The sequence below is a fragment of the Solea solea genome, chromosome 19 (genome assembly GCF_958295425.1).
Source record: "Solea solea chromosome 19, fSolSol10.1, whole genome shotgun sequence".
Lineage (NCBI taxonomy): Eukaryota > Metazoa > Chordata > Actinopteri > Pleuronectiformes > Soleidae > Solea > Solea solea.
The window spans coordinates 17,776,551-17,802,244 of record NC_081152.1 but is presented as its reverse complement, the minus strand read 5'-3'; the positions used below and the strand labels follow the sequence as shown (position 1 = coordinate 17,802,244).

Genomic DNA, 25,694 nt, shown 5'->3' with positions numbered 1-25,694 from the left:
ATTGGTTCTTGTTATTCATCTCATCGTTCACTCGATCCAATGGGCTCTCCAAATAAGACTCTTGTTATTCAGCTGCTTACTGCATATATATATATATATATATATATATAAATATATATATATATATATATATTTGACTTTGAAGAAGACTAAGTCTGATTTGTGATCATATTTTTTTGGAGGGAAACCCGAAGGCATCGATGGTTTGTCAGTCATGCAGATTGAAGCTGCTAGTATTTATGCTTATACCGGTGAAAAACGCCATAGATTATTGTGCTCTTTTTTCTGTCCTTTGTGGCTGCAGATTATTGTACACCACGAGATGTTAGGTAGTTCACTTATGGAATTGGATTTGTGTCAATATTTTCAAACAACAACAACTGTTTAAGAAGCAAATAAAATGTTGATTTAATCATTCAAAACTATTGTATTTTATTGTTTGAAAATACACTTTTTCTTTGCGCACCCTGATATGTTTTTTTGTTTGTGGGCGGGCCTTAGGAAACTGCCTGCTGATTGTCCACTGAGTTTTGGAGGGACAGCTCAATGGACCAGAAGGTGTCGCAGGCTTGGAGTTCCATCTGGAACTTGTTCCCCAGGTTTTCCCCCGCCGACAACCGACAAAATAATTGTAAGTACCTAATGTTTATAATCTGACAAACAATAGATATTTACAATTATTTTATTTTTCGCTACAAAACTGAGTAGCCAATCAGCAGGCAGCTTCCTTGCCCGCAATATTTTTGAGTCATTCACCCGATATTTTATTTGCTTTGTGAAAAGTGTTGTTTGAAAATCACAAATCTAATTCCATTCACCCAACCAACACATTTTCCACAAAAAATCCGATTATTTGAGGAGCTCATTTGTGTCGATACCTACGTTTTCGTCACTGTTTTTCTAATTTATTTTTAATGAGTTTTCTTTAAACACTTGAAACACGCTGCCGTAATTTACACAACCTGTTATTCTGCAGAACCGTATTCTGCAGAACCGTATGATAACCGTTGATCTATGATTACAGGTTAAAAAGTAAGGAAACAATTACACCAATCTCATAATCTACAAAATTAATTATCCAGGATGTAATAAAAAAAAAAGGAAATTCAGGTTTATTTTATGATTCTTCGTGTGTTTTTATGACGACCGTCCTTCACACAGTCGCACACTCTCACACACGCCTCATGTTAGTTTTTTTTTAGTGTAATCATTGTTCATTTTCATTAGTGCCGAGACACTGAATATGAATCAATTAAAACCACTTTGGCTGAGAGTGACTCAGGCTCACTTTTAAGTGCTGACTGTGACACTGACGCTTTCTCTTCCCTGGATGGTGGAAAAGTTTGGGACATATTTCTTTTTTTATACAAATTGTATTAATTTAAATTGGAGTGGTTGGAGGTATTTGCCCGCACGCTCCAAGCTTTCGGTGGAGATTTCAAATTTTTTTCACCACTGAAAATGGGACACAATTCTATTTCCAAATTAAAGACCACATATCAAAGACAAGTGAACTCTTCCCCCAGAGTTTCGTCTTAGCTCCTGGTCGTTTATCTCCAATATTCTCTCACTATCCTTCCCCACATGCAGCTTTTAGTCCTGTTTCCTCTTAGTTAACCTTATCTGTTAGCCATTAAAGGTCCCCATTCTCGCGCAGCCTCATTATTCTGACACTTGCACACTCGCTGCTCCGTTATAATGTATTAGTTTTGACTGTGGTGGACTCTGTTTAACCTCGACAAGCTTTTAAACTCTGTCTGCATGAACGGGAGTTCACCCGAGGTCACGGAAATGAACATGAAGGAGATTATCTCATGACAAAGGCATTCACATTTTTGAAAAACTGTTTTTGGAGAAACACTTGGAACTTCTTCGCCTTATGGAAACCACACTGAGTCAGAGGGGAGTTAAGCTGTTTCCGCAAAATTCACACTCTTTTTTTCCTGCTGCCTGTTTCGTCGTTGCCCTTTCACCCGTTCGTATATCAATCGTCCGCCAATTACACACTCTCTGTGAGACGCTTTGTCTGCTACATCTGCATCCATGTGTACCTGTCATTTCACTTCTCCAGAACCTGTCTTCGGACACCTGCTGTTCCTTGGCAGCAAAATGCTTCCTTGTGCTTGGAGAGAGCAGGAAATGAGATATTACACACACACACACACAGACACAGACACACACACACTAGCTCACTTGGTGGCATGTGTCCCAGAACCCTTCAGTCTAACTAATGGTTCTGATGTGTGTTTGTGTGAGTGTCGAAAGGAACAATGATGCTCTTTGCCCCACCCAAGACGCACACACACACACACACACACACACTCAGGTTTGTAAAGCTTCTCTTCTTGGGACATTGCATTGACCTCCATTCATTTGGACAGCCAACACAAAGCGTTATCCCTAACTTTAACCATAACCCTCTAACCCTACAATTCTAATCTTAACCCCAAAACTTAACTAGCGCCTGAGAAATGGGGGGTCCTGCCTCATTAGGACCAGGTTTTGGTCTACAAGCTAACCTCTACACAACTCTAACTCCAACCAAAGCCCCTTCCAAAGTCCTTACCCTTAAAAAAAAGCCCTTTAAAAATGTGAAGACCAGTGAAAATGTCCTCAAAAAGGGGTTTGGATTAAAATATGTCCTCACAGACTGCCACACACACACAGGAACACACACACACACACAGATATGCCATAACTACCCTGTGATTGCCATCAAATTTAAGTGGTTCCACTAAATCAGTGTGTGTGTGTGTGTGTGTGTCTGCACACACTTGTGAGACACACACTCAAACACAAATGCACCCACTGGGAGTTTTCCCCACATAATGATTATTGATGAATCAGCTCAGTGATTAATTCACCGTGTTTACACTTCTTCTGATGCTCCCTCCCTCCTTCTCTCTCTCTCTCTCTCTCTCTCTCTCTCTCTCTCTCTCTCTCTCCTCTTCCTGTCCAGCTGTAAACTGATAATCCTCTCCAGTGTTTGTGAGAGTCAGACTCGCTGGTGTCCAGGATAATCCCGTCTCCTGTCACATACCAAAAGTGATGTTCTTTAAACATGAAAGTTAACCAAACTGTTGCATTTTTCTATTTAAATCGTATCGTCATGGCTTTCTATGGAAGCTACATATTACCACTCTGCTGCTGAGCCAAACACCATGTGACACACACTCTGTTCAGCCAGTTATTCAGAGCTATATCTATGTCCCCTTTTGTCCAAATGGATGCTTTTTGCTGTAGGTTCTTTGGTAATCACAAGGACCTTGGTTTAAAAAAAGTCCCTGTGACTTCATGTTTGCTGCCAAGTGCAGAGGAAAGACACATAGCCTTGTGTAGTTAAATCTCTGAGGAATTCATATGTGGAGTGGGGAGAAAATGATAGATGTCATCAGGTGCTGTGTCATTCCGTGTATGAGTGACGGCGTCTAAAGTGGCTTCTCTGCAAAAGACACAAGAGCAAGAGCTGTGTACAAGAGATTGTCGGCTTTTACTCTCTCCATGGTCCTGGTTTTAATGCTGTTTTTTTAAATACAGGTATATACAGTATGAGAGTCAAGAACAGCATGTGTATATACAGTAGCATAGGTTTCAGCACCATGGACAGAGCCCCATTGTTGTGTTGGATTTAATGCAAAAAATCTTGAACTTTTAACATGTGGCACAATTTTTCTCTGCTGCAGGAGACAACGTTACAGTACCATGGTGTTCTGTCCTTCATCTTGTTTGTAATGCTTTATATTTACAAATCTGGATTTTCACAATCTCTTCATAATACAGCACCATGGACAGAGTCGGCTTTTACTCTCTCTATGCTCCTGGTTTAAGGCTGTTTTCAAAGGTGTATATATACAGTGTGAGACAGTCAAGAACAGCATGTGTCACACTTCAGCCTTCATGGTGTGGAATTAAATGCAACATAGAAATCAAGAACTTTAATATGTTCTACACATCCTGTATAGTGCCATGTTCTGCTGCAGGAGACAATGTTTCAGTACCATGGTGTTCTGTCCTTGATGTAATACTTTATATTTAAGAGTCTGGATTTTTATACATGTTTCACAATACTCTGTGATGCAGATTTCAGCACCATGGACAGAGTCTGCATGTGATTTAATGACGTATACTGTAACATGTGTGACGTGTTAACATCATATTCATCTTCATAGAGACTGTTTGGCAAACAGGAGACTACACTTCAGCACCATGGATAGAGTCTTTTTGTGGTCTCTTTCCATGGTCCTGAATTGAATGGTATCGGTAAAACAATGAGAGAAACATCAGATTGTGAGGACAAAGACATGTCCCTCCCTCTCTACTGCAGCTGCTGTCTCAGATGTGGGACACTGATAAGGCCTTAAAAATCCACTTGGACTGGTTGGTTCTGCTCAGATCTTTGGACTAAGTTGAGCGTGTACAATCTATTGGTTTGTTGTGGCTGATTATCCTTCACCTTACCCCTCACTTTTTAAATATGCTGTGGAACCTATTTATCCTCCAGTTTGCATCAAAACTCAAAACATGTGTAGTTTGTCCAAAATGGTGGCCTCCATAGAGCTGACCCTGCTCATTCTGGGGTGTAATGACAAGACAATCCAATCCAAAAATGGTCTAACAGTTGATGAAATCAGGGTAAATGTAATTATTTTATCAAAAAATATTACACACTAAATCTAAATCGCCCTGAGTCCTGCTTTCATTGGTTTCTTTTGGTCTTGATTCACTTGTTAGGTAACACCTGTAGGTTACGTCAGTTAGAGAGCAAAACAATAGGTGCAACTTTTTTATTATTATTATTACCTCACTTTGGCGCGTAAACTCCCTCTGCACCAGACTAACGACTGGCACACGAAGCGCCAGAGAGACGAAATCCGACTTGACAAACTCGTCCCGGTTCCGTGGAAAGGCGATCATGGCGGAAACCCCCTGCACCACCACGGTGTGACACACGCTCTCCAAGAAGGACAGCGGGTCCTCATCCTCGGGGCTGCCCGTATCTGAGGAGAAGGAAAAGGCGGGCAGTTCTCCGAGTCCCGATCCCACAGCCATGACCAGCTCCAAAGACAAATTGTAGGGTAGTAATCCGGCCCGGTTCAGAGCCTCGACAGCGAGCAGAACCGAGTCCCGGGGCGCAAACACCCGGGTCTCCTTCGAGAGGTTCTCCTCCCGCTGCCGTGCTTGGCTCTTACTCCTGTTGGCTCCCCGCTGGTTCTGAGTGGAGCCTCTAGTCCTGAGGCTCCCGTATCCAAACGCACTGGCACTTAATTGTACCTGCTTTTCCAACTTCGCCCTCCGCTCCCCACTCCCCGTCAATCCTCCATCGCTCTCCCGGTCCTCAGAGCCGGCGGACAACAAGCGAGGCTGAACATGCAAAGCCCCGACCCGAACCGTGTGGCCGATCCTTTTCAGCACCTGGCACGGCTGCGGGTGAGAGTGAGCGCGCGGCGGGAGGAAGATGAGAGCGCACATTAGTAAACATAAGGACAGCGGAATCCCAGAGACTGCACGAGCTGTCGGCCCATTCATCATCGTCATCACCACCGTCTTCATCGTCTCCGCTCCACAGCTGCGCCGAATGCGCCGTCAATCCGCAGACCGGCCGAACACCGTGGCCGCTCCGCAGGTCCCCCTCCTGGCGCCCCACGTGTGGCCCTGGTGCGCCGCTCAAAGCAGCTCCAGCTCCTCGCGGCAAAGTTGTGCTTTTCTCCGTGGACACAGACAACAGGCTGCCGAGGCGCGAGATCAGGCACGAGCCGCGCACAAGGAAACAATGATCCCCAAAAGTGCTGTTTTTCATCATTCAAGCATTTTCATAACTGAACAGATCAACAGGATTCAGGAGGTGAAAATATGTGCCCATATTCCAGTGGCAGAAAAAAAGAAAAAAAAGAACATGAAGCACAGTGTGCAAAACCAGAAGAGCAGAGAAAAAAAAACAGGTAAATGCGCATTAAACACATTCCATAACAGTGAAATCCACCGCTGGAAACATCTTTCGGCTTGGAAGGAAAATTATCCCATTATCATCCAGAGGTCACGAGGCAAAACAACATCACTTCATCGCGGTGTTTACATTTAAAAATACATCATACATACATCATTTTTTCCTCCTTGCGAAACACCATAGCAGAAGCTCTCCAGAGCGCGCGCGCTGCTTGGCTCAAATCATTCTCTGCACTGACACTTGTACCAGCGAGACCTTCGGCACGAGAGCGCGGTCAGTCTGCGCACGTGCCAATGTGATTTAAAAAAAAAAAAAAAGAAAATTCCTCACATTTCCTCCACCCTCACTCATTCAAACACTGACTCAACCACACGAACACTTATACTGTAGGTGAAAACATGAATGAATGAATGAAGGGGGAAACATAACAAATATATATATATGTTATGTTTCCCCCTTCATATCACATATATATATATATATATATATATATATATATATATATATATATATATATATATATATATATATATATATATATATAAGCAAGATGTAATATGAGAAAATAAGACAGAATGGAAGACCAATAAATATAATATAATGAACGTACATGCAAAGTACAACGTAAACTGTATAAATGTGACAAAAGCTGTTCTTTGGGATTCATCAAATCTGTCAGAAAATGTCAAATCAACAGCTACATTTTTTTAAAACAAAACAAATAGTTGAATAATATAATAAATAAGAGTAAAACATTAGAAAATACAATCATCAGAGAGCCATAAACAAACAAAGCAGGACAAACAAATCAATAGAGCATTTTTTTACATGTGACAAACAACATTTTGTGACAAACAACATTTTGCCACGCTTTCTGGCATTTAATGGACTGAAACAAATACGAGAGGAAAAATAATCAACCGACTCGTAAATTATTGTTAGCTTTAGCCCGATAAATGTCTCAGAATTCAGTGTCCCCCGTTTATCAGCTACCTGTTTTATTCAAACGGATCCAAACAATTAGATCATTAGCTATCTATCTGCTGGAGGAAAGGGGCAACGTTTTGACTGATGTGTTGCCTTGGAAACCCCCATAAATGTCAGAGGTCACCGTTGTCCTAGTCAGCAGCCTGCGATTAAACAGCAGCCCAGATTAATGATGGACTAATGGTTGCATCAAGATTGATGATTGGCTAATGGTCTGGCCTGAAATGAGTGCTGCACACGGTGAACGTTGGGAAGAGCGATGATCCCCGATTGATCTGATACTGCATGACCTCAAAGTATGGAGTGGGAGAGGAGTCCGTCCTAACAGGCAAGGCAGGAGGAGGAGGAGGAGGTGACCAGAGGGGACAGAAGAAGAGGAGGAGGGAAGGAGAGGTGATGGAGAGCAAAAAGGACCATGTGGGATCGATGGCAGGAGAGGAGACGGAGTGAAAAGAGGACAGAGACAAAGAGTGGGTGATGTCAATGTGAGGGAAGACACTGTGGATCCTGTGAGGACACGAGAAGAAGAAGAACTGGTGTAAAATTAGCAACAACAATACCCAGTATTTTTAAAGGGGACATATTATGCAAAATCAACTTTTTAACCATTTTAATACTTATATTTGGGACTCTGGAGGCCCTACCAGTCACCAAAGTGTGGAAAAAGAATACTCCGTCATGTTTTGGTGGTTCCCCTTAGTGTAAGTATAGGCGATAAAACACTCGATGTTGAATTCCCTGCGCTTATGACGGCAGCATGCGCATTTCACCGCGAATGTTACCGCCCACCAGTAAGTTTACTTCGAGAGCTCCACCTTAGCTCCACCTTGTCCCTGCGAGAGTGCAGGCGAGGGAGGAAGAGCGGTATTATGTCAACGCGGAGGGACAAGTGGCTGTTGGAGCACAGTGTTTTACACAAACTTCCAGCCTCAGAGGATTTTATATATGAAGCTAATGTGCCGGATAAAGTCAGCAAACGTGTGTTCGCACCACTTCACATCAGACTGCGGCCAGCGGTCGCCGTATTTAGTCAGCGAACGTATTTCACCGACGTACAAACACACACATTTTTAAGAAAAGGTCACATGGAGCTCATTACTGACCATTCTGACACGTCCTAATTAAAAATATTTGTTCAGTACGTCCTCCATGACCGGAGCACAGACTCAGTCTGATCACATACAGCGGCCGTTTATGCCGCTCGCCACTGGCGATCAGCGGTAGCAATCAGCGGTGCTGCACTCTCTGTGCAGCGGTGCTGCACTCTCTGTGAAAATCAGTTAAAAAGACAGCACCGCTGATCGCCAGCGGCGAACGGTGAGCTGCCTAAACTGGCGCTGTATGTGTGAGTGCCGTCACAGGAACAGACCTCCGACACATGGATACATAGGGACAGCACAGCTGATCGCCACCGCTGATCGCCAGCGGCGAGCGGCGAGCTGCCTAAACTGATCGCCAGCTCCGGAGCATACAGTCACCGGTCTGATACAGCGCCAGTTTATTCAGCTCACCGCGCGCTGCTGGCGATCAGCGGTGGCGATCAGCTGTGCTGTCCCTAAGTGTTTTTAACTGATTTACAGTTCGGCACTGTTCGGCTCGATCCTTATGTAGGACGTCTCTTCCTGTGACGGCACTCTCGCTGTTTTCTGCGCATGCTGCCATGTTGATATTGTCAGAGAACTAGTGGAGGGAGGGGGAGACGAGAAGCAGCTGAGCGAGTGAGCGCTGTAAAAAGGACAAATCAGAAACCCCCTGGAAGAAGTGGGTGTGTGTTTGCCTGTGTCTCATTTGCATGTAAAGGGACCATGCACGAAAACCGAGCGTTCTGAAAGTTTAGCAGGGTTATTGAACTGCTATTGTGCTTCATCCTTATGGTATTTTGACCAAGGCATGTCACTGACATGTTCATTAGGACACCAGGGAACTATTTTAATGGGGGAAATAGGGTATAATATGTCCCCTTTAAGTAATATGTGGGTGAACCCAAAAACTGAAAAAACAAGTCAGAGGAAGGAGGAAACAACACAGTCAAACTCAGTGACAATATTATTATATTATATTATATTATGGTTCCGCCTCGCCTTGCTATGGCACGGCAAGGTTTTGGTTGGTTTTCCACTACAAAAATAGTACCTACTCAAGGTGGGCGGAGTCATCACCGCACAGCTGCATGAAACTGCCGTGACTTAGTTTTACATGCGACACACACACACACACACACACACAAACGAGTGACTAGTGACTTGTTTTCAGTGTAACTGAATCATTAGAATCAGTTCATTAAAACTACAGTCACTGGACCGAGGGGAGGCGAGTCGAGCCGGTAAACTATTTTTAGGTGGTAATAAAATAAAGTAAGATATCAAGCTCAGTCCCAAATGGCAGAAAGTAAGGTTCCTGGCTAACAGCTATGCTAACTGTCAGAAGAGAAATGCCCGTTTGACTTTGTCGCGGCCAAAAATGAAATAACCGTGTTTGTGCTGAAAAATACCCACGTGTATCATTTGATCCAGGAGTGAATGCAGATTAAACACTTTTTTTAACCAGTGATGATGGTGTTTGAAAGAGAATAATGTAGAATAACTGGTAACATGAATCAAATGTGCAAGAAAGGGCTGTTTTAAGGTGATAATAAACACAAGGAAGAGAAGAAAATGGAGAATCTTAAACAGCATACCAAGATTCAAGGTGAAAAATCTAAGTGTAAAATATTTGAAAGAGTACACATTTTTTTTATTTTCCTTAATTTTCTTCTGGGGCCATTACATTTTTGATCTGAATATGACATGAATTGGAGACTCACAGGTCTTAGAAAGGCAACTAGCACATATGTTCTGCACCTACGAGATTACTTACTAGATTACTTTCCTTGCCACCGGATGGCAGTAGTCTGTATCCTTTATTGAAAAACAGAAAACTAGTTAGCGGAGGTGCATGTAAAACGACTATTGTCCTAGTTGTATTTGTGCCACATAATACGAATTATAAATGTATGGAAGATACAGTTCGTCTGCAGTATTTGTCCTCTTGTCTGCTACTCCTTGCGTGCTTCTGTGTCTCTTCTCTCAGCTTCTGATTGGCTGGAGTTTCACGGCCAGTCAAAGTGGACAGCGATGAAGGGTCAACTTGCTGAGTCATGAAGCTGTTTGTTAGACACCAAAACCCACGTCATCGACTGTGTCCCTGGCTTTAAAGTCAACACACGTGGAAGCCATTTGTTTCCAGTGACTTGACGTTACCTCGAGCACAAAGCACTTGGATTTCTCACCAGTCAAGAGTGTCCTTTCCACCACTGGACCTCACCACTGAATAATAAGCAAGATTCTTGTAGCGCTTGAGTTGTTTTTCCTCTTCGCTGCTGACTTGTGTCTTTCTTCCACTCTTGATTTATGTACGTACACAACTTCCTGTTTGTCTTTGTTTGGTCATCCAGCCGAGTTCCTTCTCGTGTTGTGACTCATCAGATTTCAGCTGCATGCCTGTCTATCTAGCCCTCTGTTTTGTCCTTGTCCATGTATTCATCTGAGGCCCCATGTGTCTGCTTCGGGCGTCTGATCTGTTGACTATTTCCCGCACCTGTCTGCTGTCCTGCTGATCTGCACACCTGTCTGACCTCATTACATAACTGTCTGCTCATCTGTCGCACTTGCCTCCCTGCTCACTCGCCTGCCTGCCTGCCTCTCACTCTTTTACTTTGTTGACCCTTTCAGCTGCCAGAAAAAACTCCCCCATGGTTCGAGTCCCCTCTCCAGCAGCCAGCTGTAACCTGAATAGTCAGAAATTAATAAACAATACAAGACAAGGTTAGAGCACCTGGTTGCACAGGTCGATAAACACCAACATCACACAAACAAAACTGATTAAATTTAGTTTGACTAACATTTAATTTTTTTAAGGGAAAATGTGGATCAGTGGTAGAGCAAAACAGGAAGGTTACAAGTTCAATTCTCTGGGCAAGAGCCTAGTAAGCTCTTAATGGCTGTGCTGGCAGCATGTGAATGGCAAAACTGCCTTCAGGACTAGAAAAGGAATATATAAATGGATTCATTTGAATCAGCACAAGTGTCAAAGATTCATTTTTTAAACATTGTTTAAAACAAGAATGCAATAGTTAGATGTAGCTGCAAAAATGTGCTAACATTATTATGAGACAAAAGATATTTAAATGTTATTGATGCAATTGGTATTGGAATTAAATCAATACTAGGGTTCTGTGATCGATCATTTTTTGGGTGTTCCTGCGTATTCTCAAAGGTTGTGGGTAGCTGAACAACTATGGTCATATTGAAGATAAATCCCGCATCTCTATTTCAACTGGGCCTATCTCCTCAACTCACCAGTAACAGCATGGGTCGTTTTTGGAATTTTGCATCTTCTTCCTGGTGTACTCTGTCAATTTCCCGGAAGTTCAGGGGGGGGGGGGGGGTTGCCACTGCCACGGATGGGGGTTTGCAGCTGACCTGTTCTTGGTCACACAACGAGGCCAAGCCTTGTCTTATGAGCAGTAACACTTGGGCTCCATTCCACTTTCCCGTGACCAGCCCAAGACTTAGCCTCAAGTTTTGAGTCACCTGTCCAAGCTGAAATTGCAGGCTTACGTGTGACGCCCAGCTACAGTGAGTCACCACTGTCCAGCTTTCTGGCCTCACCACTTCTGTCCATCAGTTGGCATCAGTGGTCAGGCCGACTCCAGCCCCTTGCTTCCAGTCGGTGGTGCAGCTGAGGTCAGTCCCCAAGCCCCAGTCTGTTTTCTGTTCTTGATCCTCAGCAAGAGGGACCTTCTTCTCAAGTCAGATCTGGGTGCTAGTTCCCCAGCTGCCCTCAGCTCCTGACCTTCCACTAGCAGGGCTGCAGTTGATAACAGCCCTTGGTCTTCTATGGAGTTTAACGACATCTAAAATGTTGCCTTGCATCTTCTCGAATTTGAAAACTGCTTCATTCATTTGGTGGTGCCTCAGCTGAGACCTGGCCTTTGTTGGCACCACCACCAGCTCAGCCTACAGAGAGAAACTGCCTTCACAGTCTGCCTCTTGCTTGGCCTCCTGAGGTGTTTTGCCTTCCCAGTCGGCTTCCTGCTTGACCTCCTTCTCAACTTCTTGACACCTCTAATGATATTGAGATTAACCAAAAGCTTCAAAACTAAAACCTTATTACAACAGGAAAAAAAGTGATAATATAACGCCTACCAAGCCTATTATTATTAAGGCCTGAATTACATTGGTGATGGCATTGTAGTAGCTGGAGCAGAACGTTTTTGGGCCCCCTTTTATTTCAACATTGGTGTGTTTCTGGATGCAGTCGGCGATGGTTTGCTCAGTTTCTGGGTCTATTTGAAGAAGCGTTTGATTCAGCGTTTGACGAAATGTCTTCTTAAGCTCTTTGGTGACTCTTTTTCCCACTGGCTTGTACATCCTGACCAACGGAGTGTTCCCATTCGCTAAAGTGAGCTTTTCGTGTGACACCTTCACCAGACGTCTAATGTGTCTGTCCAGTGAGAGCTCATCCAGGTTCTTTAGTGAGCCAGTGTTCTTGAAGACACAGTGGATCGTAAGGACGAGGAATCTTTGGATCTGTTTCTCTCTAGCCCGTTTCCTTCTGGCTGTTCTGCTCACCACCGTTCCCCCAACTGCTATGCTCTCCACTGCCTCCTCAAATACTCTGTCCTCCGTTGTCCCTTCATCTGTGCTGTCTTCCTCTGACTCTTCACCTGCTCTGTCCTCTTCTATTGTTTCCTCTAGACACTCAGCTGTTTTGTCCTCCACAGTCCTCTTTCCGTCCTCTCCTGTACCCGCCACTGCTGTCTCCTCCACAGTCATCTTGTCGTGCCCACTGTCCTCTGCCCTTACTTGGCCCCCTTGTGTGCCTTCCTCTGCTCTCTCCACAGTTGCGATATCAATGGCGTTGTCAGCTGTCCCATCGGCTTTCTTGTCTTCCACACTCCCCCCAAGTGTTATGTGCACTGTTCTCGCTAATGACCCATCTGCAGCCTCCCCTAGACTCTGTGTGCGTGTAATGACAACTGCAAGAGCAACTGTTTGATCAATGGCTGTTTTTTCATTTGTCGTTGCCTCACTTACTCTGTCCTCTACTGAAACTGCTTTTCTATGTTCATTCTCAGAGCACACTGTCAAATTGTCTGTAACCTCCACTACTGTCCCCTTAATTGTCACATCTTCCAATGTTTGAGGGGACCTTGGAGAACAGCTGGAACATTGCTCTATAGTCACCAGACCTATGTCCTCCACTGTCCCCTTGTCTGTAACTTCCACTGTCCCCTCGGCTGTCCTGTCTTCCACTGTTTGAGGGGACCTTGGAGAAAAGCTGGAACATTCCTCTCCAATGTCCTCCACTGTCCCCTTGTCTGTAACTTCCACTGTCCCCTCGACTGTCCTTTCTTCCACTGTTTGAGGGGACCTTGGAGAACAGCTGGAACATTCCTCTATAGTCACCTGACCTTGAATGTCCTCCACTGTCCCCTTGTCTGTAACTTCCACTGTCCCCTTAATTGTCACATCTTCCAACGTTTGAGGGAACCTTGGAGAACAGCTGGAAAATTCCTCTATAGTCAACAGACCTATGTCCTCCACTGTCCCCTTGTCTGTCACTTCCACTGTCCCCTCGACCGTCCTGTCTTCCACTGTTTGAGGGGAACTTGGAGAACAGCTGGAAAAGTCCTCTATAGTCACCAGACCTATGTACTCCACTGTCCCCTTGTCTGTAACTTCCACTGTCCCCTCAACTGTCCTGTCTTCCACTGTTTGAGGGGACCTTGGAGAACAGCTGGAACATTCCTCTATAGTCACCTGACCAATGTCCTCCACTGTCCCCTCAACTGTCCTGTCTTCCACTGTTTGAGGGGACCTAGGAGAACAGCTGGAACATTCCTCTGTAGTCACCTGACCTCCTATGTCCTTCACTGTACCCTTGTCTGTAACTTCCACTGTCCCCTCAACTGTTGTGTCTTCCACTGTTTGAGGGGACCTGAGAGGGGACCTTAGAGGACAGCTGGAAAATCTTAGGTTGTCTGTAACTTCCACTGTCTCCTCAACTGTTGCGTCATCCACTGTAACTTCCACTGTCCCCTCAACTGTCGTGTCCTCCACTGTTTGAGGGGACCTGAGAGGGGACCTTAGAGGACAGCTGGAAAATCTTAGGTTGTCTGTAACTTCCACTGTCCCCTCAACTGTTGCGTCATCCACTGTAACTTCCACTGTCCCCTCAACTGTCGTGTCCTCCACTGTTTGAGGGGACCTGAGAGGGGACCTTAGAGGACAGCTGGAAAATCTTAGGTTGTCTGTTACTTCCACTGTCTCCTCAACTGTTGAATCTTCCACTGTTTGACGTGATGTTGGAGAAAAGCTGGAAAATCTGAGGTTGTCTGTAACTTCCACTGTCCCCTCAACTGTTGCGTCATCCACTGTAACTTCCACTGTCCCCTCAACTGTCGTGTCCTCCACTGTTTGAGGGGACCTGAGAGAACAGCTGGAATATCTAAGATTGTCTGTAACTTCCACTGTCCCCTCAACTGTGACGTCATCCACTGTAACTTCGACTGTCCCCTCAACTGTCGAATCTTCCACTGTTTGAGGGGACCTGAGAGAACAGCTGGAATATCTAAGATTGTCTGTAACTTCCACTGTCCCCTCAGTTGTCGTGTCTTCCACTGTTTGAGGAAACCTTGGAGAAAAGCTGGAAAATCTGAGGTTGTCTGTAACTTTCACTGTCCCCTCAACTGTTGCGTCGTCCACTGTAACTTCCACTGTCCCCTCAACTGTTGTGTCTTCCTCTGTTTGAGGGGACCTTAGAGAACAGCTGGAAAATCTTAGGTTGTCTGTAACTACCACTGTCTTCTCAACTGTCGAATCTTCCACTGTTTGAGGGGATGTTGGAGAGAAGCTGGAAAATCTGAGGTTGTCTGTAACTTCCACTGTCCCCTCAAGTTTTGCGTCATCCACTGTAACTTCCACTGCCCCCTCAACTGTCGTATCCTCCACTGTTTGAGGGGACCTGAGAGAACAGCTGGAATATCTAAGATTGTCTGTAACTTCCACTGTCCCCTCAGTTGTCGTGTCTTCCACTGTTTGAGGGGACCTTAGAGAACAGCTGGAATATCTAAGATTGTCTGTAACTTCCACTGTCTCCTCAACTGTCGAATCTATCACTGTTTCAGGGGACCTTAACAAAAAACTCGAAAATCTGAGGTTGTCTGCAACTTCCACTGTCCCCTCAGTTGTCGCGTCTTCCACTGTTTCAGGGGACCTTAGAGAACAGCTGGAATATCTAAGATTGTCTGTAACTTCCATTGTCTCCTCAACTATCGTGTCTTCCACTGTTTCAGGGGACCTTAGAGAACAGCTGGAATATCTAAGATTGTCTGTAACTTCCACTGTGCCCTCAACTGTCGTGTCTTCCACTGTTTGAGGAAACCTTGGAGAAAAGCTGGAAAATCTGAGGTTGTCTGTAACTTTCACTGTCCCCTCAACTGTCGAATCTTCCACTGTTTGAGGGGACCTGAGAGAAAAGCTGGAATATCTAAGATTGTCTCTAACTTCCATTGTCCCCTCACTTGTCGTGTCTTCCACTGTTTGAGGGGACCTCAGAGAACAGCTGGAATATCTAAGATTGTCTGTAACTTCCATTGTCCCCTCAACTGTCGACTCTTTCATTGTTTGAGGGGACCTTAGAGAACAGCTGGAATATCTAAAATTGTCTGTAACCTCCTCTGTCCCTTCAACTGTCATGTCTTCCACTGTTTGAGGAGACCTTAGAGAACAGCTGGAATATCTAAGATTGTCTGTAACTTCCACTGCCTCCTCAACTGTCAAATCTTCCACTGTTTCAGGGGACCTTAGAGAACAGCTGGAATATCTAAGATTGTCCGTAACTTCCACTGTCTCCTCAACTGTCATGTCTTCCACTGTTTGAGGGGACCTTAGAGAACAGCTGGAATATCTAAGATTGTCTGTAACTTCCACTGTCTCCTCAACTGTCAAATCTTCCACTGTTTGAGGGGACCTTAAAGAACAGCTGGAATATCTAAGATTGTCTGTAACTTCCACTGTCCCCTCAATTTTCGTGTCTTCCACTGTTTGAGGGGACCTTAGAGGAGAACAGCTGGAATATCTAATATTGTCTGTAACGTCTACAGTCCCCTCAACTGTCGAATATTCCACTGTTTCAGGGGACCTTAGAGAACAGCTGGAATATGTAAGATTGTCTGTGACTTCCACTGTCCCCTCAGTTGTTGTGTGTTCCGCTGTTTGAGGGGACCTTAGAGAACAGCTGGAACATCTAAGGTTGTCTGTAACTTCCACTGTCCCCTCAACTGTCGTGCCTTCCACTATTTGAGGGGACCTAAGAGAACAGCTGGAACATCTAAGGTTGTCTGTAACTTCCACTGTCCCCTCAACTGTCGCGCCTTCCACTGTTTGAGGGGACGGGGTAGAAGAGCTGGAACATTCCTCTATTGTCACCTCACCTTCCATGTCATCTACTGTGCACTTGTCTGTAACTTCCACTGTCCCCTCAACTGTCGCGCCTTCCACTGTTTGAGGGGACGGTGTAGAAGAGCTGGAACATTCCTCTATTGTCACCTCACCTTCCATGTCATCTACTGTGCACTTGTCTGTAACTTCCACTGTCCCCTCAACTGTCGCTTCTTCCACTGTTTTAGGGGATGTTGGAGAACAGCTGGAATATCTAAGATTGTCTGTAACATTCACTGTCCTTTCAACTGTCATATCTACTGTTTGAGGGGACGTTGTAGAAGAGCTGGAACATCTAAGATTGTCTGCAACTTCCACTGTCCCCTCAACTGTCAAATCTTCCACTGTTTGATGGGACCTTAGAGAACAGCTGGAACATCTAAGGTTGTCTGTAACTTTCACTGTCCTTTCAACTGTGGTGTCTTCCACTGTTTGAGGGGACCTTGCGAAACAGCTGGAACATTCCTTTATAGTCACCTCACCTCCTATGTCCTCCACTGTCCCCTCAACTGTCGCGTCTTCTACTATTTGAGGGGACGTTGGAGAACAGCTTGAATATCTATTATTGTATGTAGCTTTCACTGTCTCCTCAACTGTCGCATCTTCCCCTGTTTGAGGGGACGGTGAACAGCTGGAACATCTTAGATTGTCTGTAACTTCCACTGTCAACTCAATTGTCGCATCTTCCTCTATTTGAAGGGACGTTGGAGAACAGCTGGAACATCTAAGATTGTCTGTAACATTCACTGTCCCCTCAACTATCGTGTGTTCCACTGTTTGAGGAGGCCGTTTAGAAGAGCTGGACCATTCCTCTATAGTCACCTTACCTCCTATGTCCTCTTCTGTCCCCTTGTCTGAAACTTCCACTGTCCCCTCAACTATCGTGTCTTCTACTGTTTGAGGGGACATTGGAGAACAGCTGGAACATGTTAGATTGTCTGTAACTTCCACTGTCCCCTCAATTGTCGCATCTTCCACTGTTTGAGGGGATGCTGGATAACAGCTGGAATATCTATTATTGTCTGTAATGTCCACTGTCCCCTCAACTGTTGAATCTTCCACTGTTTGAGGGGATGTCGGAAAACAGCTGGAACATTCCTCTTTAGTCAACTCACCTCCTATGTCCTCCACTGTCCCTTCCACTGTCGCATCTTCTACTGTTTCAGGGGACGTTGGAGAACAGCTGGAAAATCTAAGATTGTCTGTAACTTCCACTGTTCCATCAATTGTTGCCTTTTCCACTGTTTGAGGGGACGTTGGAGAACATCTGGAATAGTCCTCTGTAGTCACCTGATCTATGTCCTCCACTATCCCCTTGTCTGTAACTTCCACTGTCCCCTCAACTGTCACGTCTTCCACTGTTTGAGGGGACGTTGTAGAACAGCTGGAACATTCCTCTATAGTCACCTCACCTCCTATGTTCTCCACTGTCCCCTTGTCTTTAACTTGAGAACAGCTGGAACCTCTAAGATTGTCTGTAACTTCCACTGTCCCCTCAGTTGACGTGCCTTCCACTGTTTGAGGGGATGTCGGAGAAAAGTTGGAATATTCCTCTGTTTTCACCTCACCTCCTGTGTCCTCCACTGTCCCCTTGTCTTTAACTTCCACTGTCCCCTCGACTGTTGTGTTTTCCTTAGTTTGAGGAGACGTTGGAGAAAAGCTGGAACATCTAAGATTGTCTGTAACATCCACTATCCCCTCAACTGTCACCTCCTCCACTGTTTGAGGGGATGTTGGAGAACAGCTGGAACGTTCCTCTATAATCACCTTACCTCCTATGTCCTCCACTGTCCCCTTGTCTGTAACTTCCACTGTGCCGTCAACTGTCGCATCATCCACTGTTTGAAGGGATTTTGGAGAACAGCTGGAATATCTAAGATTGTCTGCAATTTCCACAGTCCCCTCAACTGTCGGGTCTTCCACTGTTTGAGGGGATTTTGGAGAACAGCTGGAACATCTAAGATTGTCTGTTACTTCCACTGTCCCCTCAGCTGTCGCATTTTCCACTGTTTGAGGGGACATTGGAGAACAGCTGGAACATTCCTTTATAGTCACCTCACCTACTATGTCCTCCACTGTCCCCTTGTCTTTAACTTCCACAGTCCCCTCAACTGATGTGTCTTCCACTGTTTGAGGTGGAGTTGGAGAACAGCTGGAACATCTAAGATTGTCTGTTACTTCCACTTTCACCTCAGCTGTCGCATCTTCCACTGTTTGAGGGGACATTGGAGAACAGCTGTAACATTTCTCTATAGTCACCTCACCACTAATGTCCTCCACTGACTTCTTGTCTGTATCTTCCTCTGTCGCCTCATCTGTTTTGTCCTTCTCTTTCCTTTCACCTTCTTTGTCCTCCACTGTTTCCTCAATTGTTTTGTCTTCACTGTGTACATGAGCTTTTTTGACCTCCATTGTCCCCTTGCCTTCTATGTCCTCCACTGTCTCCTCAATTGTTTTGTCTTCACTTGCTACATCTGCTGTGTTTTCCTCCAAGGTCCTCTTTCTGTGTCCACTGTCCTCCACGCTTTTGCTGTCCTCTCCCGCAATGTTCTCAATGGTCCCCTTGCCGTCAAGGTTGTTAACTGACCCCTCAACATTTTTGTCTTTCACTGTCTCTTCAACTGATTCATCTTCCTCCATCCACTCGCCTGCTATGTCCTCCACGTTCCCCTTAAATATTTTGTCTTCCTCTATTTCCTTATCTGCTTTGTTATTCACTGTCCCTTCACCGGCTGTGTCCTCCATTTTCCCCACATCTGTTTCATCCACAAGGACTGGTTTGTCCTCATCTGCACTCTCACTTGTTATGTCCTCTACAGTCCTTGGAACAGTTTTATCCTCTATGGCCTCTGAGAGTCTTTCGTCTTCTCTCCCCTCGCCTGGTTTCTCCTCTGCTGTCCCCTCGCCTGGATTATCTTCCCCCGTCCCCCCAGCTGGTTTGTCCCCCACAGTTTCTCTGCCTGCTCTCTCCTCCACGGTTTCTGCAGCTGTTTGATGGGACTGTGGAGGACCCCTGGAGCAGTATTCTACAGTTCCGTCACATGCTCTTTCTTGCACGTGACTGGGGGTTGTTTTGTCCTCCACTTTTCGTTCACCTGCTCCGTCTCTGCACCAGTTCTGTCAAGTCTGTTTGCTCTTGGTGTTGGTTGTCACTGTGTTTCAGGGTAGTTGATTTGATGATTATGGTTTTTGACATCAGAATTCTTCCATAATGTTGCATTGCTGACTTTTCTGGATCTTCTCTCTTCTCTTATTTCCTCCTGATGTGATGTCATCAAATACCTTTGATGTGCGAGGTTTGTCATCAGTTGTGAAAATACATTGACCTTTTCGCCAAGTCCCAACACCCCCTGATATGATGTCATCAAATTCCTTTGAAGTGCAAGGGTTGTTTTTCCAAAATCATGCTCTCACTTTTGCTAACTGCACTCTGGGGGGAAATCTTGCGTAGTGTTCTGGAAAACATTATCTGACAGTAGGAGGCAGTATGCAACCCATAGACTACAACATATTGTGATATTTCACCTTTTTGAATTGTCTGCGTTCCAACAGACTGACAGAAACCCACTTACAGCGTTAAGATCGTAATTAAACTACAACCATCCTTCACTCCAAAGCTCAGTTCTATCAATCAGACAGGCCAGACAGTCTCACTCCAGATAACAAACCCAGATTTGGCAGAGTAGAACAATACCCTTATTTGCTGTCTGACACCCAAAGGACATCATGGTGCCACACAGACCAGACTGCCTGGTCTCATTTCTCACAAAAAAATTCTCTTCCCCTTGCATTTCCTAGTTTTCCCCATTTCCATCTGTGTGTTTCACAATCTAACATTTAATCAAAGAAGCAAAAAAATTATGGTGTGAAGAGAACAAAGTCCCACACAAAATAACAACAGCAAAAACATCAAAAAACTGCTTTATACACAGAAACACATTTCTAATCCTTAGGTGGCCATCATGAAAGACCACAGATCTTCCCCGATGGGATAAAAAGATATAAGTTGTTGCTTTTGCATATAGTATATTCACAGGCACTCAGAGGTGGGAGGGAAGTTAAAAGCTTGCAGGAGGTTTAAAGCTCTTTGATTTGATGATGATAGGAGGCACTTCATATATCTGTGACTGGTGCAGAGGCAAAGCAGAGTATTCAGGCAAGAGAGAAATGAGCCCAATGATTCTCGCCTGCCAAGCACTAGACTGCGTGTCAATCTCATCTAAGATTGAGTACGAGTCTGGAAAGTGTCCACACCTCCATAACCAATGTACACAGATCCATTTGCCTCTGAACACAATTGGATAGGCCTACAACCACACAGACCAATGATCTGTATGATATTATGTGCAAGGTGACGGAAAACGTGCCAACAAACGTGCTTGTTGTAGTTTTCTTGGAGCGATGGGCTATCTAGTAACCACGTCCAACGACTTTTGCCCAGAGGAGCTCTGTGGAACAGGCCGCTTAAAGCTGCTGCTAGGCATTGTTGCTTCTCTGTCATCATCGCATTAAATCCGCCTCTAGTGCGCCAGGCGTTTGTGATTGGTTCCCCCTTTTTAAGGAGATTCTGAAGTTGGCCAATACGCCATCTTTGCCAAATGTGTCTTCAGAGTGAAATCAAATCGCTGGCAGAGTCAGCTGGGTTCATCCAGGCTTCAGTGATTCATTTTATGGTATCCATTTACACTGCAATGATGTGGGACTTCCTGAGTGGAAGGAAAATGAACTTTAGGCATCTGCGATCTGGATCAAGTCTGCCCTTTATTTTAGGGACAGGGTTGTCCCAATATTAAAGCAATGAAAGATTAAAATTAACTCTTTCATAGTGACATCTGTTCACTGGCAACAATTGATTATAATCAACCTTTTTTCTGTCTTTTAGCGCAGATGGGTTTGTCATTTTTAGTCTAAGATCATTGGTTTCTATGTCATGATAACCATTTTGATTGTTTACATGGTGTTATACATGAGTGATATAATGTCCATCATTTGTTTGCAATGCACCACTTTAGCACGTGTTTCGTTTTGAGGAAGTTACCCTTCACATGAGGACGGAAGAGTTGTCTGTGTTAACTGTTAGCTAACATGTAGTCGTGCTACAATGGCTGCAACCACGTGGTTAAATCCTTGATTCCATCTTTGCTTTCAAAGGTCGAGATTGTGACGTCTTTCCAGTTGATATTCGATTTGCAATTGAGATTGTGACACCCCTATTAAATACTATAGTATGAACTTTAAAAATGACAAACCATCATCTGTTACATTCAAATCATTGCCAAATTAATTCAAACAGTGCTGACGATGACTGCAAGCAAGTGAAAGCACAAAGAAGTGCCCACAAAATGTTCATAAACGCTCCCTTGGCATGGTCTGATAGTATTGGTTGACTGCGCCCGTTTTCAGAGACAAAAATATTAACAATAAATTGTTGTTATCGTTACTTATACATATAACTTGAGTCAATGACAAGTTACCAAATGCAACATTCTCAGGTAACGTCAAATATACTTTATTGTCCTCACTGGTTAATTGTGCTACAGCAGTTGCAGAACAAAACAGAACCTACAATGCAAATCACCTGCCCTAGAATCACGTTTATGCCTTGATTAGATATGTAGAGGTTTTTTGTTTCCGTGTGCCAAAGTTAACTCACCATTTTCAAATCATATTACGTGATTGGAGAGAAGCACTCAAACTCCGCCGCCTCATCTTGAATGCACTGTTTGTGATCCATACTGTGTTAGGTAATTGCTTCAGCAAACACCAGCAAATACCTGATCGATACTTCTGCCTCATCTCAGTGAGATGCTGATCACAGCGGCTCATGTGCATTTCCATTCATCCAGCAGATGACACCGGCAGGGACGGGGGAATGCTAATCCTGACACAGACCAGAGACCCCCATTATCTCTGACGCTAATCTCACACTGGTGTTAGCGTCATGCTAATTCTTAACATGTGATTGTCTCTTACCCCAGAAGAAGGGACACTGCAAGTGTGAATAGAATTCTGATCGTTTCACCTAGATGCTAGAACTCGCATAGTATTCTGACGTTAAAGGCAACACTTGGGGGAGTTTATCATCAAAAATTTGTGAAGAAAAAAATGAAAGCCTTCTAAAGTAAACAGTCCCTGCCAGTATCAGTCTCTGGGCGTCGCTACTTCATGTCTCCTCTTGGCGGCGCTGCTAAATATGAACGACAGAAACTTGGTTGGAGTTACCTGGTCCGAAGAAGAGAAACAGAGAAATCCTACGCTGTTTAACTTTTCACGTGAAAGTTTTTTTTTGATATTATTGTGATATTATTGGTATCGTGGACCGTGTATCATATTGTCAGTTACACTTTGATTCCCACACGGAAACAATAACTGCAACAAGTATTTTACCAAATGTACATAAAACCAAATCATTTCTATTTTACACCAAATATTCACTCATACATGCATACAATTTCTGCCAATAAACCATCTTAAATGTCACCCTGCCCTAACCTGCCTTTGATCTTCCTGTACCTGGAGTGTCGTGGCACCTTTGATCTTTGCTCCCCCTTCATGCCTACAGGGTTTTTCTCAATTTTACCCGTAACACTAACTCAAAATGTTTTGGGAAAGCCATAGCACATGAATCACACATTTTTTTATGTGAATTTTTGTGTAATAAACACAGAAGGGGGGATAGAAATGATGGATTGACAATAGATGCTGATTAGGCATGACATTAATTAATTCATTTCAAAATTGGCAGAAAATGAAAGATTATAAGTAACAAAAAACGTTTCACGTCAGCTTAAATGTCCTGAGCAATTTGATGTCAAAATAGATGAAATAATGTAGAAAGTATGCAGAAGTAGGTGGAGACCAAAAAAAAAAAGGAACAGAGCGACCAACAATGGAAAAGAACTAGTCTAAAAATTGGAAATGCTGACTCAGTTTTCCCAAGTAATTATTTTGTGTAGTAGGTACATGGCGAGGGAGATGAGGCGTGGCGAACCCCCGGGGTGATGTTTCCTGTGGAAGATGATGGATGGCTTGTCGTGACAAAGTCGGGACACTCGGCCTGACATATCCAAACATTCTGTGTGTATGAAGACAGGGTTTGTTTTCCATGACAAGAAACCATAGATTATTGTTATTGAGCTTAAATCTGCGACGCAGATAAGGACTCAAATTGTGACTTGGTTGAATGTGATTGTCACATGTAGCGTCAGCATGCTTGTGGGAGCTGCTGCGATGACCCAGCGTCACTTTTCCCCCTCACCTCAGCTTTGTTTGCCGTGTCTGTGTGCATCCTCACCGCCTACTGATTCAAGAAGAGCTTTGTCTGGATGATGGGGGTTCAAAGCCCTTTCACAGTGGACAAAGACCAGGTTGACCTACTTCTTTGACCCAAATGATAAGCTGAGAGCACTCGCTGCACTGCAGATATTTGAGGTATTTTTCAGGTCTGCTCAATGTGCACACACACCCAAAAAATAAAGGATTGCTGGAGACGTTGCTGTCAAACTTGTTTTATGCCAAGAACTACCTGAGAAAATATTGAGCTCTAGAAGCAACACCATTATCGGCAACGTTAAAATACAGTGGTGTAAATATACCCAGCGAAGTCAGCTACAGACTTTCCTCAGCTCCACTCCGATCACATAACAGTAGAACAGTATTTACGATTTTCCTCCAAGTACCACCAGAGGAAGCTCGCAAACCACCCGTGGTCCACGTCCTACCACAGTTTTAGAACCATGTCTTCAGAGGGCTGTTGAAAGGTCATTGTGCCGTTTGTTTAGTGTCGGGTCATCGTCGGCTGACACCTGTGTCAAACACATAATGTCTTGGAGGCAAAGGGCTGAATCGTGGCCTGGAGATGTCCAGCGTTAATCTCCTGGCAGAGCTGCTGCTGATGGAGGGAATCTGTAAAGGGGATGACACATAAGAATTTAGGGAGATTGCAGCTGACGACACCTGCAGTGTTCTGCGTTTCACTCAGTTTAGAGTTGGGCTAAGTCGCTGATACACCTTTATCATACTTGGTTTTATATATGGTTTTAGTCATATCATGAATTCTTGTGCATTCTTTAATTTTCAAAAAATTGGAACTGCGGTGGCGAAAAAAATAAAAAATCAATTTCCCAAATAGTCTCTATAATGCGTAGAATAAGTTCAGTCAGTTGTTGTAATGATTTCAAATAAATTGATATGAATTTAATACAGTTAACCCTTTAGCACCTACGCCTTAAAATGTCCGTCCTTGCCTGTTTTACCCATAAAAGGGCTGGAAAAGTTCCTGTGAGTGAATGCTTTTGCCCATTTCCCAGAATACCTAGAACTTTGAGTATCTCACAGTTAAAACACTGTAGTTGTACATGAGCAAGAGATCGTGTGAGTAAAATTTTAACAGTATAAAAAGAATTCCGAGTCTTTTTCTCTCTATGCGCAAAAACAGGTCAAGAGAATGGAAACCATGAGTCCCCCCCCCCTGACCCCCCCTCCCCAACTCTCTTCTCTCTGGCTGCAGACACAGTCCTATGAGGGGCCGCATAGGCCATAATTCCTTTTTTACCTCTCACACACACACTTTTACCTCTCACATACACAATTGTATCTCTCACATACACTCTTTTAGCTCTTACATTCACTTTTTTTTAGCTCTCACATTCACTATTTTTGGCTCTCACATACACAATTTTACCTCTCACATACACAAAACACCTCTCACATACACTCTTTTCCCTCTTACATTCAATTTCTTTTAGCTCTTACATTCACTTTTTTTTTTAGCTCAAGCTCAAGATTCAAATACTACTGAACTAAGTTCCTAAGCTACCTGCATGAATAATATGAAATACTTTTACTGTGTACGCTTTGAGTAATCCTCTTTGAATCTTGGACTCCTCACAGTCACTCCCAGCTCTTCAGTGCGGTTTCATTGCGATTACCGTAAACGTTAGTAGATTCGTGCACTAGAAAAAAAATGTGTAGCTGATTTGACCAGGCAAACGCGAACCAAGGCTGGCTTGACCGCAGTAAAGCGCTGCTGTGCCTGATAACGAGGTCCCTCTCTAGCTGCCATCGGTGGCATGTTAGTACTATTACGACCAGAGGGGAACAGTGACGTGATTTCACCGTCAACTGAGGCATGTCTGGTTGTAGCAGGTTGTTGAAGTGATGTATTATTTCATACATTCTGAATGGCTTCTGGTGAAGATAGCAGACTGTTCAATAAAGCGGCAGCTTGGCCGAGGTGTTCTCTTCCAGCCGTCATGATGCGCTACATGTTCACAGTT

At 44.2% G+C, this 25,694-nt stretch overlaps 2 protein-coding genes across 2 annotated transcripts in view; both read right to left on the bottom strand.

Annotated features, from left to right (window-relative positions):
- Positions 1 to 6,160, bottom strand: part of grin3a (glutamate receptor, ionotropic, N-methyl-D-aspartate 3A) — a 46,368-nt gene extending 40,208 nt beyond the window's left edge. The window contains exon 1 of the mRNA XM_058616553.1: positions 4,801 to 6,160. Within this exon, the coding sequence (XP_058472536.1) occupies positions 4,801 to 5,550 (750 nt within the window). The 5' untranslated portion in view covers positions 5,551 to 6,160. The remainder of the gene's footprint in view (positions 1 to 4,800) is intronic.
- A 3,530-nt stretch (positions 6,161 to 9,690) lies between these two features.
- Positions 9,691 to 19,309, bottom strand: LOC131445812 (mucin-2-like). Its single transcript, XM_058616498.1, has 2 exons — positions 11,269 to 19,309; positions 9,691 to 10,697 (listed from the first exon to the last, which is right to left on the bottom strand). Exon 1 carries the CDS (start codon positions 19,159 to 19,161, stop codon positions 12,082 to 12,084), a length of 7,080 nt encoding a protein of 2,359 aa, XP_058472481.1. The 5' UTR covers positions 19,162 to 19,309; the 3' UTR covers positions 9,691 to 10,697; positions 11,269 to 12,081.
- Positions 19,310 to 25,694: the final 6,385 nt, after the last annotated feature.